The sequence below is a fragment of the Rhineura floridana genome, chromosome 3 (genome assembly GCF_030035675.1).
Source record: "Rhineura floridana isolate rRhiFlo1 chromosome 3, rRhiFlo1.hap2, whole genome shotgun sequence".
NCBI classification, from domain to species: Eukaryota; Metazoa; Chordata; class Lepidosauria; order Squamata; family Rhineuridae; genus Rhineura; species Rhineura floridana.
This window is the reverse complement of record NC_084482.1, coordinates 168097841-168118136: the sequence shown is the minus strand read 5'-3', so window position 1 is coordinate 168118136 and position 20296 is coordinate 168097841. Positions and strand designations below refer to the sequence as shown.

At 41.7% G+C, this 20296-nt stretch overlaps 1 protein-coding gene across 1 annotated transcript in view; it reads left to right on the top strand.

Moving 5' to 3' along the window:
* The window catches only part of LOC133380728 (contactin-6-like), a 221844-nt gene extending 202019 nt beyond the window's left edge, over window positions 1-19825 (top strand). Inside the window, exons 20-22 of the mRNA XM_061618572.1 lie at window positions 5496-5608; window positions 9037-9205; window positions 19305-19825. Of these exons, the coding sequence (XP_061474556.1) occupies window positions 5496-5608; window positions 9037-9205; window positions 19305-19408 (386 nt within the window). The 3' untranslated portion in view covers window positions 19409-19825. The remainder of the gene's footprint in view (window positions 1-5495; window positions 5609-9036; window positions 9206-19304) is intronic.
* Window positions 19826-20296: the final 471 nt, after the last annotated feature.

Sequence of the window (20296 nt, the reverse complement as noted above, 5' to 3'; positions counted from 1 at the left end):
GAACACCACCTTGCCCTTTTTCGTTTAACTCTTTCTCCTTTTTAGGTTACGTATGGAGAGGTGGCCACTAATGCACAGGTAAAGGGTGTTTCGTGGTTATTCATTTTAAATGCATGCACTCTTCTACATTGCGCACATAAAATAGGGAGTGGATGGGTTAAGGGAGCCTTTCCCAACCAGTGTGCCTCCAGGTGTTGTTGGACCACAATTTCCATCTTTCCTGACCATTGGCAAAGCTGGTTGAGGCTGATGGGAGTTGTGGTCCAACTACATCTGGAGGCACACTGGTTGGGAAAGGCTGGGATAAGGACTTCAAGCCCTTCCCATACAGCAATAATGCCACTACAAATTAAAGGCAAAATCCTAGGAGCAAGAGCCTCATCATTCACACACCCCATTTGGAAGGATGTAGAGTAAGCATGTCTTCAGATTTGGCAGTGCCATTGAAGAGTATTCACATATGGAAGACTATTCACATATCTTAAAATTACTTCAGGTGAAGACCTATGCCTTGTGTGGAGTTAGTAGTTAAACATATCCACCCCCCTTTATTCCTGATTCAGGATGGATAGAGACACTAGCTGAACAACTAGGAAAGGTCCATTTTGTGACTCTCATATTGGGAGTGGGGTGGGTGTGGGTGTTGCTACATTCAAGGATAGATGAGAGGAAAATATATATCCCAGGCACAGAATTGGGTGGGTGGGGTTCATAAAAATAGAAAGAGACAAATCTATACAATGGATTGGATTTAGAATTCCCATGAGCAAATTCTGCTTCTGAGTTGCTTCCACCAGAGGAAAGAGGGTGGGAGAGTGATTTGTGCTGATTCCTCCTTCCCCCTATATGTTCAGAAAAACTGCTCTGGGGGTTTGGAGGACACTCTTGGACAGTGTGGGAGATGATACTCTCCTCCAAGGGCTGGCCTCACCATGACCCAGCATGAGATAGTCCCCATAGGCACCTGACTTGGGGTGTCATGAAAGGGCAGGTAATTGTCACTTTTACATTTTTTATTATTCTTATTCCCATGGACACATGATTGTAGGATTTTCTGCTTCAGGTGCCAAAATAATTTTGCCAGTCTTGGATACTATGCACATTAACTGAGGTTAAGAGGCAGACCATTTCATCCCAAACAGCAAAATGTCTTGGGCTAGCCCTGCCTCATCCGCCTCTTCCTCTAGTGAAAGTCTCCACTTGATCTCAATTCTGTCTGCAAATATAAGCAACCTTTCCATTCATGGAAAGGGTAGTGTGGAAGCAGCCCATTGTGTTTTAGACAGGTCTATGGAAGTGAGAATCATGCAAAAAAGATTTAACTCAAATTGGATTGGGTTGGTCTACATACTAAAGTGAACTTTGGATCATATAGATTGCACCATTTCTGGCTTGATATTTTTAGGCTGCAAGCTAAATGCACTTGATAGTGAATAAGCCCACTGAACACAGCAGGATTTACTTTTAGTAAATGTGCATAGGATTATGCTGTTGGTATTTCACTTATGACACATCAGTACTGGTCCTACAGTCCCTCTGTAAAGTTACAAAATGGTAGCTGGAATTTTGAAAGATCCATTAACGATGGATGGGAAGGAATAGGCTGAAACTGAACCCCGACAAGACCGAGGTACTACTCGTGGGGGACAAGAGAAGGTTGGGAACTGTTGACCTGAAGTTCAATGGGGTGAGTCTACCCCTGAAGGACCAGGTCCACAGCCTCGGGGTTGTACTTGATTCCAAGCTGTCCATGGAGGCTCAGATTTCGGCAGTGAGCCGGGCAGCTTGGTATCAACTACACCTTATACGTAGGCTGCAACCCTACCTTCCTGTTCATCAGCTCCCACTGGTAGTACATGCCCTGGTCACCTCTCGATTAGATTACTGTAATGCGCTCTACATGGGGTTACCCTTGAAAACGGTCCAGAAACTACAACTTATACAAAATGCGGCGGCTCGACTACTTACAAACAGTCGTCGCCGGGACCACATCACGTCAGTGTTGTTCGATCTACACTGGCTTCCAGTTGTTTTCCAGGCCCAATTCAAGGTGTTGGTATTAACCTTTAAATCCCTATACGGTCTCGGCCCAGTTTATCTAAAGGAGCGCCTACAACGCCACCAATTATGCTGCCTGACAAGCTCGGCCACACAAGGCCTTCTCTCAGTCCCGCCAACCAAATCAGCTAAGTTGGCGGGAACTAGAGAGAGGGCCTTTTCAGTGGCGGCCCCCACCCTCTGGAACTCCCTCCCACAAGATCTTTGGCATGCCTCTTCCCTGAATATGTTCCACAAGGCCTTAAAGACCTGGCTTTTTCAACAGGCTTTTGGGACTTCTGGAGAGGCTTAATGTTCTTATGATCGAAATGCCTCCTACCCTGTATTGTTGTTATCATAATTTATAATTTATATTGTTATATTGTATTTTATTGTATTGTATTTTGCTGTATTTTACTATATGTACGTCGCCTAGAGTGGCCATTGGGCAGATAGGCGACACATAAATTAAATTTTATTATTATTATTATAATCTTACATCACAATGCTAATGAAACAGTTAAGTACAGTATAGTATACTAGAATATAATGTCCTGTACACACACACACACACACACACACACACACATATTCATGAATGCATTAGGGGGAGGGCCATTGGCCCAACTCCCAGTGTGGACCATCTTCTGATCTCCAAACATTCTGATCTTTTCCCCATCTTCTGATCTCCATGCATTCGACAGAAGGCCTGAAGGAAGGGCATGCACACACTCAGCTGAACATCCATAGGTTACAACATACAAGTGTGAGCCATGTGCAATTGGGACTCCAGATCACATGGAGAATCAGTTATATAATCATCTGAATGCACATAGGCTCCCCATTCAGACACTGTCAAATGCAAGAAGGTTGGGAGGGCTGAGCTGGAATGCATGGAGAGGGCTTAATGAAATAAATAAAAATTAGGCACTTGACTATGCATTTGTTTGTCATTGATCTAAATTATGCCAGGATTTGTGTGTGTGTATGAGCTATAGAAGGCTCAAATAAGTATCCTGTCAGTAAGTTCTATCTTTCTGCTCACTGAACAATGATGTGTGAAATTATGCACCATATAACTTTGGACATAGAGAAAGAAATCTGGTTATACTCTGTTTGCACATTTCTTTCCAGCTGTGAATTTGTGGTCAGTCTTTATATGGACAAAAAGGAACTGTTTTAATGCCCTTTATTCTTTTGCTTAGTAGTTTTGTTATAGAAACTCTTCTTCATGCTTTTACATAAAATCAAACCTAAGACATACGTCTAGAATTTCCCAAATAACTTTATAAATTAAACATTTATAAAATAAGATGTATTTATGACTTCCCACTTATGGAGATTTGTATTCTAAATAATATATTTCAACAGTTGGCAGTAATTATCAAGTGTCTAGCAGCCACATCCTTTGAACCAAGATCTCAAGAATGGCCGTGCATGCACAGGGCATTCAACCAGAGCTTGGCAAAATTTTAAAAGACAGCTTTAAGACTTTGCCAGATTCAGGCCTGGAAATAATTGTAAGGTGCTCAAAGGAGAGGCAGACTTAAGAAGTTCCTATCCATCTCAGGTAAAATCTGAGCCAAAGAAGACTTTCTGGTTCCTACCCATCTGTTCCGGAACCCTCCACTGGCACTGCCACCCCACCAGTCTTCCCTGAAAGCTGTCAACCCCCCCCCAACGACCAGTTCTCTTCGCTAGGAATGAGAGATTTTAGTTCACTCCACAATTTGGAGCAAACATCCCCAGTTGTCAGCAAACTGATCATGTTTGGATTTAAATGTATGCATGTGGATTAGATCATATGTCTATAAATCTTTCCAGGTGCAATTTGCTCCAGCTTACTTTTTTAACAAGGTAGTCCAAGAGCTTCCCTGTCTCTTTCCAACTCCTCACCCCTGTTCTCTCAAAACACCCTTTCTTTCAAAACACCCCAAGTACTAAAGGGGCAGCCATCTTTTTTCCATACAATGCCCATGTAAGCCTACCGGAGACATTATACAGAAAAAAGTTGGCTGCCCCATAGGTATGCTGGGGCTGCCATTTTTTCTCTATATAATTACCCAGGATGAGGTGACACATCATAATGTACTATCGCTTCCAGGGGTGTTTTAGTCAAATGTTTTCAATGAGCACCTATTTTCTAATTGTTCCAAGCAGCTTTAAATAGATTTTAAAAAGGAAAAAAAGTCAGGGAAGTCATCAGACCACCTTAAACTCATATAATCATAAAATAGTAGAGTTGGAAGGGGCCTATAAGTTCATTGAGTCTAACCCCCTGCTCAGTGCAGGAATCCATGTTAAAGCATACTTGACAGGTGGCAGTCCAGCTGTAAGTGCTTTATAATTTTTTTAATTGTTTAAAAGACATGCATGTTTTTTAAGGCTTTAGCCTAATAAAATCCAAAAGACGTTTGACAATGGACTTGCCAGTCCATTCACGTGCAAGGGACATGAAACAGATTTAAGACCATTCCGTCAATCCCTACTCTTCAGTTACCTTCCACACAGCAGGAGTTGGACCACTAGCCAAAGCTTATGGAGAGTTTAAAAAGGATTTACCCCTTTCCCATCCTTCTCGCAGGCACACAGATTAGCAGGAGGGTTGAGAAGCAATGCACAGTGGCTGATAGAAGATGGACTTCTCCCTAGGTGTTCTGCACTTGCACATTAAATTCTACAGTAGTGTGCTTTTCCTCTGCACTGCCTCATGATGTTGCATGAGTACGATAGTCCTTTTACCATAGGACCAGGCTATAAAGAGGGCAAGTCCAATAACACAGCTATATTGGCTGTGAATCGAATTGTGAACAAACTTCTAAAGAAGTTATTTTTGATCCAATTTTGCTCATTTGTTAAATTGAACTAATGGCCAGCAGGCATCATATAGCCCTCATGACCTAGGCTGTGGTTCTGTGCTATCCCATTACATGGAAAGTATTCTACAGGTAGCCAAAAAGTGATGCCTGCAGGTATCATGGGGCTGAGTGTTGCCAGGTTCACAACACAGAGAAGACAGCCATGGGTGGAAGAGGAAACCAAGGCACTTCTGTCCCCACTGAAGCTGGTCAACGCCAGCAATGGCTCCTGACCCAATATAGTGAAGCTAGCCACAGCACCTCCCAGGCTAAATGCTGTGGAATATGTGTGAAATGTTTCATGAATTACTTTCCCAGCATCTGGGTGCCAAAGCATACAGTTACCCAGAGTGTGGTCTCTATTAATAATGTAATTTGTTTACATTTTAATACAGTGTTTAAATCAGTAGGGAATCCCCTCTCCTCCACAATTATTGATAGAATTTTCCTCACATAGGAGAGGCAATTGCAATAAGAGTCTTTAAACAGTTACTTTTAGTTTGAATCAGACATATATTACTACTGTCATGTCAACTGTTCATGCAGTTACTCTCTGGAAATTAATATTCAGGTGAATATTGTGCTTATCTTTTATTAAAGCCCCAAGTCAACGGCCAGCAAACATTGCTTGGAAACTGACAAATTCAAAGATATGCTTGAACTGGGAACATGTGAAAACCATGGCCAATGAATCTGAAGTGCTAGGCTACAAAGTAAGTATGTTAGACATAGAAATTCCTGGTAGATGTCATGTGAGTGGTTGCATTTTAAGCGAAGTATTAATGTTTTTATTTTGATCTAAGTAACAATTACATATGCCATCATTTGCTTACTAAGTGGAATGTACTGATATTTGGAGCATATGGAGTGTTTGATTGGCAGGTAGATAATGAAAGTGTACTATCTTCAGATACTAGGGAATCCAAATAAGTGCCTCTTTAGTCATGCATTAATTGTTTCTACATGAGACATTTGTGGTAAACATAAAGACAAAATGGCAATGCAAACAATGTCAAATTATTTTTGAAAAGGCAAATATTGTTCAAAAGACCATACAGTGCTGTGACAAAGTATTTGCCCCCTGTCCGATTTTCTGCATGGTTGCATATTTTTGGCACTGAATGTTATCAGATCTCGAACCAAGCCTAATATTAGGGAAAAGGGAACCTGAGTGAACAAATAACACAAAATTTTGATACTTATTTCTTTTATTTATTAAAGAAAGTTAAGCAACACCCAATGCCCCAGTGTGAAAAAGTAATCTCCCCCTTAGACTCAAAACCTGGTTATGTCACCTTTAGCAGCAATGACTGCAACCAAATGCTTCCTGTAGTTCTTGATCAGTCTCTCACAGCTCTGTGGTGGAATTTTGGCCCACTCTTACATGCAGAACTGCTTTAACTAAGTGACATTTGTGGGTTTTCGAGCATGAACTGTGCCTTTCAGGTCCTTCCACAACATCTCAATGGGGTTTAGGTCTGGACTTTGACTAGGCCATTCCAAATCTTAAATTTCTTGTTCCTCAACCATTCTGATGTAGACTTGCTTGTGTGTTTCGGATCATTGTCTTGCTGCGTAACCCAGCCACACTTCAGCTTCAGCTGACAGATGGTCTGACATTATCCTGTAGAATTCTCTTATACAAAGCAGAATTCATGGTTCCTTCAATGATGGCAAGTCATTCAGGTCCTGATGCAGCAAAGCATCCCCAAATCATGACACTGCCACCACCATGCTTGACCATTGGTATCAGGTTCTTCATGTGGAATGCAGTGTTTGGTTTTTGCCAGACATAACGGGGACCATGTTGCCCAAAAGTTCCATCCATTGTTCCAGAACTCTTGACAATCGTCCAGGTGCTTTTTGACAAACAATGCTCTATGGACAGATGAGTCAAAGATGGAATTTTTTTGTTTGAGAACTTGGATAAAATTACCCACAAGAGGAGTTGTAAATTCATAGTTTTATCTAATGTTTAGCAGTTAGTGTTTTAATGGATAGTCAGTTTATTATTGTATGGTGAACCAGCATGTGATTCAAACTGGATCAAGGGCCATCTATAAATGAATCAAATAAATTTAAAATATCAGGATCTTGATCATATGGATCTTTATCTTGATAGTCATGTTAAAAAATATCAGAGGAGTTTGGGTAAAACTGGAATGAGGGTCATCAGCTATAAGAAGTGGAAGTGATCCGTTCATTCTTGTTTTCCTTATGCATGAACAGAATGTGCTGGGGAACATCATGAGCAAAGAGTCTGATCTATCTCCCTATCTCTGCTATGCCACAATCTTCTGCATTTGCTGTGAGATGTACTAAGGAAAGGGAAGGAATAAGGAGGAATATATTTGCAGTTCGGTTCACTTGTCACATTTGCTGGCATTTCCTTACTACATCACCCTTTCGCTTTCTGTTGGTCAGCTACAGAAATGAGTGTGTGTGTGTGTGTGTGTGTGTGTGTCTGTGTGTGACCAAACAGTTGCTCTCTCCTTTTATCTTGCAAGAAAAAAGTGTCCATACTCCTTTGCAGCTTCTAGTTTTTAAGCCCTTCCAGTCCTCTGATGTGCAAACATTTTTTTAAAAATTTTTCTTCCTCTAACTGAAAATGGTTTGTTACTGTGAATTTATGCTTTTAGTTAGCAAGCTGTGTTCGCTCACATGAGAGGAAACTGAACACCCATTCAGGGCTACAGCAAATCGTATTCAGAGCTTGGAAAAGTTACTTTTTTGAACTACAACTCCCATCAGCCCCAGCCAGCATGGCCACTGGATTGGGCTGGTGGGAGTTGTAGTTCAAAAAAGTAACTTTTCCAAGCTCATAAAAAATTGACTATAGTGGCATAATCAAAGAAATTATTTCCCCCACTCTTTCAGGCTTGGGGCTATAGCAGGTTTCCACTGCAAATAGGTATTAATGAGTCTGTTACCTCATAAGTTATTAATTTCTCTGACATTTGTCTAGATGTTTTTTGCATAAGAAGACGTAACAACGGGTTCATGCTTACTTTCACTTTTGTAATAAGGTTCATGTGTCATTTAATTTGTGCCCACCAGGGAATTGTAGGTGGACATGTTCACCGCATATGTGGAAAAGTGCCAGGTTCTTTTTACATTGCCAAATTATAAATAATATTTATATGATGGGCTTTCCTAAGTATACTGTCATCCTTTGTATATATTTATATCTTAAGAGTAAAACAAAATGTAATTGTTCATCTATTTTCATTTTTTTACCATTGATCAAATAACATTGGCTTTTCCACATCTTGTTTCCACTTAATCATTTAATTTTTCAACAGTCCTCTGACTGCTTGTCTGTGTTTGTTTGTTTGTAATTTGCATAAGATAAACTTTGTAGACCTGTGGTCAGAACTATAGTTCTGAAATCTGTGGAACTGAGTTCCACATGAGATGCCATCTTCAGTACAGCAACCTATAAATGTTGATTCACTGAACTGCAGATATAATCCATTGTTTTGCAGAACTGAAAGCTGACCAGATATGATACTGGCCAAATTATTAATTCATTGTTGCATTTATATTCCACCTTTCCTCCTAAAAGCTTAAGGTGGTATACATGGTTCTTCCCTCTCCATTTTGTCTTCACAACAACCCTGTGAAGTAGGTTAGGCTGAGTGGAAGTGACTAAATGAGCTTCATGGCTGAGTGGGGATTTGAACCCTGGTCCTAGTCCAGCACTGTAGCCACTGCACCACACTGGCTGTCTTGCACTTTCTCTTTCAACATCTTCTTGCTTAGTATAGGTTCTAGGAAACCAGCATGCTGTAATTACATGCATGGTCTAGAAACTGAATAATGAATAATGTTGCATTCTTATGTGGTCAATGGATTATAAGACTGAAATAAGGTAGATGTGCCACTGTGTGAAAGACAGGGAGGCAATGTGAACATATATCTATGCCCCTTCAGACCTCGCATGGTGAATCTCCATAGTGAATGCTTGTAAGCAACTGAAACAGTCAATTTATTTTTATTTTTTTTTGCTGAATGTGTCCATCGGGTGCTTGAACGTATGCCACAGAACTGTCAGGGAATATAACCCACCACATGGAAAAACCTTATAAAAACAAGCAGCAATAATATAACAAGCCCTGCCCTTCTCTCATTTTATATTTAGATTTTGTACCGGCAAAATCGACAAAGCACCACTCATATACTGGAAACAAACAATACATCTGCTGAGTTGCTGGTACCTTTTGAAGAAGATTATCTCATAGAAATAAGAACTGTTAGTGATGGAGGGGAAGGGAGCAGCAGCGAGGAAATTAGGATTCCAACCATGTCAAGTGAGTTACCTCATTTCCCTCCCCAACACTGTTGCTGGGGCCTGTGATGTTCCTGTATTAATGTATATATGGTAAGTGCTGTTTGTATAGAAGATACATGGTAAGTGGAATGAAAGAGGAGGGGGGAGTAAATGAGCAGTAGAATGCTGGATGATTGGCTGAGTGTTTGAATGGCTGAGAGTATAAATGGAAGGATGACAGTTGAATCTGGGTGGACGTGAGTGGGTTGTTTTGGTGGAGTTGGGAGGTGGGTGTGAGTTGGTGTATGTCAGGAGAGTGTGGAGAAGGAGGGAGGTGGAGTTCGGATTAGTAATAAGTCAAATATCACAGTAATAGATGAAACCATAAGCTTGTAGATCATTACCAAAGTTATCCTGTTATTAATGTCATTTAATAAAAACCATATTTGGTTTACCGAAGGCCTGATCCTTGGCTGGGGTTTCAGAGACCAGAAGGGAGGGTAAGGTAATGACCAAGGCTGAAGGGAAACAGTAACAAATGGTGGCAGCGGTGAAGAGGAGATTATAACATTCATAAGTATCTAGAGCAACCCTGAGTTATGAGTTATCTGCAGTGATACAAGGGGGTTGGGAACAGCATAGGCACGCAGTCACAAATGTAACCGGATAGACTCAGGCAAGGTCTCTGGGAACATTGGTTGTAGAACGTGACTGGTGGTGCTGCCTAGCAGGGGGATCTATTGAGATCTGTGCTAGAGCGGAGAGAGAAACCATAAAAAAGGACAGTCCGGACTGGTGGAGTCCCTGGTGGTGCCTAGTGAAAGGCAGTAGCCACGAGCAGGTAGGAACCTGAAAGGGAGAGCCAGGGAAGGGCATCACATGTGTTGGCTGTAGCAGTGGGATACGAACAAAAGAGAGTCCAGATACGAAATAGAGAGTCCCTAAACAGTGGTGTGGCAAACAGAAATAACAAATAAAGATTACTTGTGAGAGTGACTGGCAAAGAGTGTGTGGCAAAGAGTGAGTGAACTCCAACAGCATGGCTGAATACATAAAGATGAAAAGAGAGGAGCTGGTGGAGAAGTGCATAACATTCAATTTACCTCACGAGGGTAAAGGGGTAGATGAATTGAGGGTAGCACTAATAGGATTTACAACTGTCCAGCAAAAACAACCTGTCAGGGAAGAGACCCCAGAAGGATACTCAAGCAATCCCGCTTATATAGAGTATTTGAGAGAGAAGTTAAGATGGGAGGCTGAGGAAAAAGACAAGCAGAGGGTCTTTGAAATGGAAGAGAAGGAAAAACAGCGGGAGTTGGAAACTGAGAGATTGAGGATGGAAACTGATGAGAAGGAAAAACAGCGGGAGTTGGAAATTGAGAGAATGAGAATGGGGTTTGAGGAGAGGGAGAAGCAACGAACATTGGATGCGGAGATACAGGTGGAAAAGTTAAAATTTGAAAGAGAGAAGTTTTATTCTGATGAAACAAGAAAGAACAGAAATGAAACAAAGATAAAGGTTACACCAAAAGACTTTGCAGTGTTTGATCCTAGACAAGATCCACAGATTTACCTCAGCACTTTTGGAAAGGCAGCTCAATTGTGGGGGCTACCGGAGGATAAATATATGCAATATTTATCAAACCTGATCAAAGGGGAATTGGCTGAGGTATACCAATATTTCCCCTCAGACAAGCCCGTCACATATGCCGAGTTTGAAGAGGCAGTATACAAAAGATTCAGACTGGGACCTGACTATTTTAGAAAGTTATTCCAAAACTGTCAGATCCAAGCAGGGAGGTCTTTTGTTGAACTAGGAGCAAAGTTGATGGATATATTTGGAAGGTGGATGAGTAGTGCCAAAGCTCAGTCAGTGGAAGAGGTGAAAAGCCTCATGATACTGGATCAATTATTCCATCAGTTACCACCAGAAATAAGGCTCCTTGTCAAAGACCGTTCCCCTACATCGGTGCAGGAGGCCGCAGAGATGGCGGATCACTTTGCCTCCAACAGAACTGGCTGGGTGGGGAAAACATCAAAAGAGTTTAAACCCAGACCATATAATGGCGGCAAAAAGGATGTGGTGCCACAGCGAGTGAGTCCTCCAGTAAAATCTGAAGGGCACAGGACACCCCAGAGTGGATCTGTGTACCCTAAGGTGGAGGAGAAATTATGCTATAAATGTGGTAGACCAGGGCACCTACGTTTTCAATGTGAGGTTGCCAACCCCATTAGTAATCCTGCTCAGGCAAGGGCAGTAAAAACAGAACCAAAAGATCTAACAACGAAAAAGGTTCAGTTCTGCCAGATAAACTGGACAGAAGTAAAAGACTGGGATTCGAGTCTAAGAGAAGAAGTGTGTGTTCAAGGGGCAAATTATTGGGCATTGCTTGATACTGGTGCCGCTCAGACGTTACTGAGGCCAGATTTAATAAAATCTGAGGAAATATTACCTCAGGAAACGGTGACTATCCAAGGAGTGAGGGGTCAACCAGAAAGCTTACCCATGGCCCTAGTGAAAATGCAGTGGAGAGGCCGAGAGGGAAAATATAAAGTAGGTATTAATGCCCAACAACAAGAACCAGTGATACTGGGAAGAGATGTAATGGGGACACAAGGAAAAATATATGTGGTAACCAGACAACAACTTGGCAGAGAAACAGAAGCCATGTTAAAAGGGGCTGAAGGAAACAGGGTGGAACCTGTTTTCGAGCCTATGGTCACCATAGCAACCCCTGGAAGGCCTGCTGAAAGAAACAACTTGTATCAAATAGTCTCTAGTCAAGAAGAGACAGAGCAGTTCAGGGAAGAACTGAATAGGGATACAAGTTTGAAGCAAATAAAGGACCAAGCCCTGACACAAAAGATTCCCTTTACTGGCAAACTGAGGAATCAAATTGTGTGTGAGAATGGGATTTTATATAGACTGTGGATGCCTGCTGAGAGAGAGAGTGAATGCGAACCAGTGAAGCAATTGATAGTACCTAGCAAATACAGAACCAGATTGCTAGAGGTAGCCCACGATGTCCCATGTGCAGGACATCTGGGAATAAAAAAGACCAAGAGGAGATTGGCTGCACACTATTATTGGCCAAATATCCCCAAAGATGTAAAACAACATTGTCTATCTTGTGGTATATGCCAAAAGGTGGGGAAAAGTGGAGTAAAGACTAAGGCACCCTTAAAGCCCCTTCCTATAATTGGACAACCCTTTTATAGAGTGGGAGTAGATTTGGTGGGCCCTTTTTCCAAACCCACAAGGCATGGCAAGAAATATCTATTGGTGGTGGTGGATTTTGCCACCAGGTACCCAGATGCTGAAGCATTAAGATCCGTAGAAGCCCCTGTAGTGGCAGAGGCTTTGTTAAAAATCTTTATGAGGCTGGGTTTCCCTCATGAAGTGCTGACAGATCAAGGCAGTGTATTCATGGGAGAAGTGATGCAATGTATGTGGAAGTGTTGTGGTCTAAAACATCTAAAGACCACCACTTACCATCCAGCCACTAACGGATTGACTAAGAGATTTAATGGGGTTCTGAAGGGCATGTTAAGAACTTATGTTCAAGATCACCCACAAGACTGGGATGAACGTTTGGGGTGCTTCTTATTTGCATACAGAGAAGTCCCTCAGGAGTCAACAGGCTTCTCACCCTTTGAACTGATGTTCACTAGAAAAGTGAGGGGACCTTTGGAACTGTTAAAAAATTCATGGGAAGGAACCCTGGGAGAGTACAAAACATCTGTAGTTGATTTTGTGTTAGACTTCCGCAGCAAATTAACATCGATAATGGAAGCTGTACAAAAGAATTTGTCAAGCTCAGGAGAAGCAAAGTTACTGGTATGACAGAACAGCCAGGGAACGTGTGTATGATGTGGGAGATATGGTTATGGCATTCATACCCAGGAAACATGATAAATTACAGGCTAACTGGGAGGAACCATATACCATAAGAGAAAAGCTTGACACAGTGACATATGTAATTACCACAGACCAATTAAACAAAAACAAAGTGGTTCATGTAAATATGTTAAAGCCTTACCATACCAGGGATGCAAAGGTGTGGCAAGTTACCTTATTCCCTGAGGGAAGTGGGCCTGAACTTCCAGATTTGGTACAGGAAAGCAAAGACAAAGGAGGGGTAGATCAAGTGGAATGGTCGGAGGAGGTGAAAGAAGAAGTAAAGGAAGAGATTCTGAGAGTTTTGAAAAACTATGGAGATCTCTTTAGAAATAAACCTGGCCGAACTAGTATAGCCAGACATTCCATTGATACTGGAAATCATGCCCCAATCAGATCTGTGCTGTACCGTGTGAATGGGAAAGTTGTGAGTGAAGTAAACTATTTAGGACATAAGGTGGGGAGTGGGAAAATCACCCCCTTATGCAGCAAGGTGGAGGCAATACAGTCGTGGCCTATCCCCTTAACTAAAAAACAAGTTAGGGCATTTCTAGGTGTGGCTGGTTTTTATAGAAAGTTTGTGAAAGATTTTGGGGAAATCACAACCCCCTTGCATGAGTTGACAAAGAAAAAGTGTTCTGAGCGTGTGGTATGGACGGATGAATGTCAAAAGGCTTTTGATCTTCTGAAGCAAGCCTTATGCCAAGGACCTATATTAATAGCACCAGACTATGAGCAACCATTCATCGTGGCTACAGATGCGTCGGACCTCACGCTGGGAGTCGTCTTGCTGCAGGAGAGAGAAGGCACCAGACCAGTGGCATATCTGAGTCGCAAGCTGACGTCGAGGGAGAAAAACTATTCGTCGGTCCAGAAGGAGTGCCTAGCGGTCGTGTGGGGACTGAACAAGTTGCGCCCATACGTGTGGGGACGAAGATTTATGGTGACAACTGACCATCGGGCCTTGTTATGGTTACAGACTATGAAAACCATAACACTATGCTGCAGAGGTGGTCCTGGGCTCTACAAGACTATCAAGTGGACTTCAAGTTCATCAAAGGCAAGGACAATGTATTGGCCGATGGACTTTCAAGGCAAGTGGCTGGGACTGCAGTGACGTGACGCAGATGTAGGAACAAAAAAGACATTTTCCCCATAAAGACTTGGTTTTATTGTTAACGCGGCGTATGAATCCTAGAGCAGGAATAATACTCTGCCGTTATTTTTAAGGGGGGGGGAAATGTGATGTTCCTGTATTAATGTATATATGGTAAGTGCTGTTTGTATAGAAGACACATGGTAAGTGGAATGAAAGAGGAGGGGGGAGTAAATGAGCAGTAGAATGCTGGATGATTGGCTGAGTGTTTGAATGGCTGAGAGTATAAATGGAAGGATGACAGTTGAATCTGGGTGGATGTGAGTGGGTTGTTTTGGTGGAGTTGGGAGGTGGGTGTGAGTTGGTGTATGTCAGGAGAGTGTGGAGAAGGAGGGAGGTGGAGTTCGGATTAGTAATAAGTCAAATATCACAGTAATAGATGAAACCATAAGCTTGTAGATCATTTTCAAAGTTATCTTGTTATTAATGTCATTTAATAAAAACTATATTTGGTTTACTGAAGGCCTGATCCTTGGCTGGGGTTTCAGAGACCAGAAGGGAGGGTAAGGTAATGACCAAGGCTGAAGGGAAACAGTAACAAATGGTGGCAGCGGTGAAGAGGAGATTATAACATTCATAAGTATCTAGAGCAACCCTGAGTTATGAGTTATCTGCAGTGATACAAGGGGGTTGGGAACAGCATAGGCACGCAGTCACGAATGTAACCGGATAGAGAGACTCAGGCAAGGTCTCTGGGAACATTGGTTGTAGAACGTGACTGGTGGTGCTGCCTAGCAGGGGGATCTATTGAGATCTGTGCTAGAGCGGAGAGAGAAACCATAAAAAAGGACAGTCCGGACTGGTGGAGTCCCTGGTGGTGCCTAGTGAAAGGCAGTAGCCACGAGCAGGTAGGAACCTGACAGGGAGAGCCAGGGAAGGGCGTCACAGGGCCCCTTGACTGCTGGAAAGAACTAAAGCTGGATAGATCTTTGACATTAATTTGATATTATGGTACCAGATAAACCTGGAAACAGTCTCTTACATGCCTGGTTGGGAAAAGGGAAAAGCAATTAACATGAAAAAATATGCAGGAGAATTTTATTTATTTATTTATTTGATTGTATTTATATACTGCTCCATAGCCAAAGCTCTCTGGGTGGTTTACAACAATTAAAAACATTAAAAACAAATATATAAATTTAAAAAACACATTTTTAAAAAGCAATTTAAAAACACATGCTAAAATGCCTGGGAGAAGAGGAAAGTCTTGACCTGGTGCTAACAAGATAACAGTGTTGGTGCCAGGCACACCTTGTCAGAAAAATCATTCCATAATTTGAGGGTCACCACTGAGAAGGCCCTCTCCCTTGTTGCTAGCCTCCGAGCTTCCCTCGAAGTAGGCACCCGGAGGAGGGCCTTGGATGTTGAGTGTAGTGTACAGGTGGGTTTGTGTCGGGAGAGGAGTTCCATCAGGTATTGTGGTCCCAAGCTGTGTCAGGCTTTATAGGTTAAAACCAGCACCTGGAATCAAGCTCAGAAACATATAGGCAGCCAATGCAAGCAGGCCAAAAACGTTTTGTATGTTCGAACCATCTGGTCCCTGTTATCAATCTGGCCACTGCATTTTGCAAAAGCTGCAGTTTCCAAACCGTCTTCAAAGGCAGACCCACGTAGAGCGCATTGCAGTAATCTAACTTGGAGGTTACCAGAGAATGGACAACTGAAGCCAGGTTATCCCTGTCCAGATAGGGGCATAGCTGGGCGAGCAACCGGAGCTGGTAGAAGGCACTCTGTGCCACTGAGGCTACCTGAGCCTCAAGTGACAGAGATTGTTCTAGGAGAACCCCCAAGCTACAAACCTGCTCCTTCAGGGGGAGTGCAACCCCATCCAGGACAGGTTGGACATCCACCATCCAGTCAGAAGAACCACCCACTAGCAGCATCTCAGTCTGGTCTGGATTGAGCCTCAATTTATTAGCCTTCATCCAGTCCGTTGTCGCAGCCAAGCACTGGTTCAGCACATTGACAGCCTCACCTGAAGAAGATGAAAAGGAGAAATAGAGCTGCATGTCATCAGCATACTGATGGCAACGCACTCCAAAGCTCTGGATGACCGCTCCCAATGCTTTCATGTAGATGTGGAACAGCATGGGGGACAGAACTGACCCCTATGGAACCCCATACTGGGGAGTCCAGGGTGCCAAGCAATGTTTCCTAAGCACCACCTTCTGGAGCCGACCCGCAAAGTAGGAGCAGAACCACCACCATGCAGTCCCCCCCAGTCTTCCCAGAAGGATACCATGGTCAATAGTATCAAAAGCCATTGAGAGATCAAGGAGAATCAACAGAGTGACATTCACTTGTCTCTCTCCCGACAGAGGTCATCATACAGGGCGACCAAGGCTGTTTGCAGGCCTGAAACCTGACTGAAATGGATCCAGATAATCGGTCTTATCCAAGAGTGTGTGGAGCTGGCCTGCCACCACTAGTTCAAGGACCTTGCCCAGGAATGGAACATTTGCCACCGACCTATAATTATTAACATTTTCTGGGTCCATGGAGTGTCTCTTCAGGAGTGGTCTCACTACTGCCTCTTTCAGGGGGCTGAGGATCTAAGCCTTGCTGATGTATGTGGAAGCTGCAGCTGTAAAAGCTGTGTGGAAATCGTTCCTGGGTTGGCCTAAAATTAAAATCTTCAGCATAATAATCCTCATTATTTACTATTTTAAAGGTTCCTAAAATATACTGAGCACTTAACAAAGGTTAAAATAGACCGTGTCTTTGCCTGCAGGCTCACAATTTAACTGAAAAGGAAAGGGGAGATGGAGGGGAGAAGAAACAGTTTCCCAGTTTCTGTACAAGACCAAGGACTGATTTTTTCAACACAATTATAGGCAACTGCATTTGTGAACTAACTCCACTGAAAACCTGTTTGGAGTGATAAGGGGAAAAAATCTTTTGGGGAAGTTATAACTGTGATGACATGTTCACACATTCAACCATCAAGTGATCAAGCATGTGTGAACCTTGAAAACAGAGAGTTATTCACTGGAAGGGAAACAAAAGGAGCAAAAGACAAGACAGCACAAAGAGCAACACAAGATTAAGCTGAATGTTGGAAGATTCAGGACAGACAAAAGGAAGTACTTCTTTACTCAGCGCATAGTTAAACTATGGAATTTGCTCCCATAAGATGCAGTAATGGCCACCAGCTTGGACGGCTTTAAAAGAAGATTAGACAAATTCATGGAGGACAGGGCTATCAATGGCTACTAGCTGTGATGGCTGTGCTCTGCCACCCTAGTCAGAGGCAGCATGCTTCTGAAAACCAGTTGCCGGAAGCCTCAGGAGGGGAGAGTGTTCTTGCACTCGGGTCCTGCTTGCGGGCTTCCCCCAGGCACCTGGTTGGCCACTGTGAGAACAGGATGCTGGACTAGATGGGCCACTGGCCTGATCCAGCAGGCTCTTCTTATGTTCTTATGTTCTTATTAAAGAAAAAGTGTTGAGAAAGATTGAGATGGAATGAAGTGAATCTGGAGGGGGCAGCAACAGAGACAGCATAGAAGCAAGAGGTACCATATGGATGATTTTCAAGATTAATGCTTGAAAGATAAGTAGAAGAAAAATGGAAAGAAAGAAGTAAGACAATAGCTTATTTCAGTGCAGAGAAGACACATTTACTACTGTAGTAATGGTTCTTTTTTGTTGTTGTTTTTAATTATTATTATTATTATTATTATTATTATTATTATTATTATTATTATTATTATTATTATTATTATTATTATTGGAAAAACAAACATATACGGGGCAAAGCATGGATAGAAATCCAGCTTCCCTCTCCGCTTCTCCTTGCCCTCCAAGGATTCATTTGTGGTGCAACAATGCTTTTAACCAGCACTAGTGTAGCAGTACTAATGGCTGGTGCTGCCTCTGCACCTATGCAGGCTTCATGCAATGCTGAAATAAGGAGGTAATGTTTTACCAGAGCTGGGAGCTTAGCCCATCTCCTGCCACAGCACGTGTCATGTCATGCCATTCCATATCATGTCAAAGTTTATTTCATGGTGGCCTTTCAGCCAAAAAGCCTCCAGAGTGGCTCACCACAGTTAAAACGCAAATATAAAATTCAAGTAAAAGAATAACATGCACATCACAAAATACAGGTTAAAAGAGTGATCTCACTTCTTACTGAATTTTGCTGGTATCTGCACTAAGATCTTCATATGACAGGTGGGATACAAATGGTAAAAATAAATAAATAATAGCATCTAAAAAGTTTTTTTTAAAAAAAACAGCATTAGGGACTATAAAAACCAGCTCAGCTATCGTAAAAGGTCTAATGAAAAATGATTGTCTTCACCATCCACTGGAAAGAGGAAACAGAACATATCAAGTGTGAGTCTTGAGAGAGTCAGTTGTAAAGGCTAGGTATCCCCATGGAGAAGACATAACCCCACATTCCAACCAACCTGACTGCAAACCCTCCAAATACTTCAGTAGGTGGGCATATGGATAGATTTAGGTTGTGAAGCTTGTGTTCTTCCATTGAACGGCATCATCAAGGCAGGACTTTGGGGCAGAAAACTAGGGGCCTGCTCAGTAAGATGAGCATGAGGGCCCCAAACACAGCAGGCTTATGTAAGTAACATAGACATTACCATCTCAAAGGCCATTACTTTGGAATCGTTAAGTCCAGAGTCTAAAAACTGCACCACTGCTTCCACTGATAAAAATAAAAACACAATATTTTTACTTGTTTGTGGATTGAATGTCTTAAGTACTTTATAAATAAAACTGTACAGTTGCAAGTCTTGACTAATGGTCCAATAAATAAAACAGAGCAATGGCATAGGACAGTCTTGAAGTGCTTAAAGTACATTCATATTCAGATGACAGTATGAAACGATCAGCCTCATTTTCCTGAAAAAGTTGCTGGAAACTGCAGGAGGGGAGAGTGCTCTTGTGCTCAGTTCTCCCAAAAGCATCTGGTTGGCCACTGTGAGAACAGGATGCTGGTTTAGATGGGCCATTGGCTTGATCGAGCAGACTCTTCTTATGTTCTTAAAAAGAACCAAAATGAGTAAAAATCAAAACAACCATGTAACTTAATTTGAGTGTTCCTTTCTATTATTCTTTTTACAGGTTTAAGCTCCAGAGGGATGCATACCTGCCACTCTGTAGATGACATAATGACAACTAAGATTATTATTCTAGTTTATATTCTCGGTTCCTGGGCATTTTATTGAATGGTGCCAACAAGCAATCACTGGACTTTTAAAAACACAGAAGTCATAGGCAGTGGAAGACTCCTCCAACTTGATATATCAGCTGTATCTTGTCATCCCTGAAAATGAAGCCTATTGAGAAAGATAATGAACTGTCTCTTAAAATGTAAATACAATTAATTGAATGATTAAAAATATCTGTGAGCTTAAGATTTTCCCAAAATAAACAGAGCAAAAATTGTAAATAAGAAAACTAGTTTGTATTGCAGTGATCTGTTGTGAAAATCCAGTATATCTGTATGTATCACAAACATACAAGATACCAACAACTTCAACAACAACAAAATCCAGTCATAAATATGAAAAAGGCCTGCAGTTGTTTGTGATGTATAACATTAGCTGATCCATGTTTCACACTTTGGTCTGTAATGAATAATATTTACTGCATTTTCAAATTTAATAAAAATATTTCTTTACAATTTTCCCTATTTGTATCAATATCTTGAACTAGCTTAAGACTTAGTTTATGTCATCTGTATATTGTTCTGATGTTAACATTTAAGATGAAAAAGTTATGTCACAGTACTATAGATATAGTTTTCAATGATAAATATTGCAATAAGAATATTAAGAAAACCTTAGTCCCATAGACATCCTCACCTAAGAATGGATTTGTCCTCTCTTTCTCTGGATTGTACTTACAATCTACATTTTACAAATATATATTGCAATACAGTTTTAAAACTAGTCATAGTATAGCTGTAAAACTACTAGCATATGAAAAAGGTGCTCAGTATATTACACTAAGATTTTCATCAGCTGCATCCATAAATGACAAGCTAAATTTTTATTTTGCATATTATCATATATATTTGCCTAACATCATTTTATGCAATTGCATTTTACTGT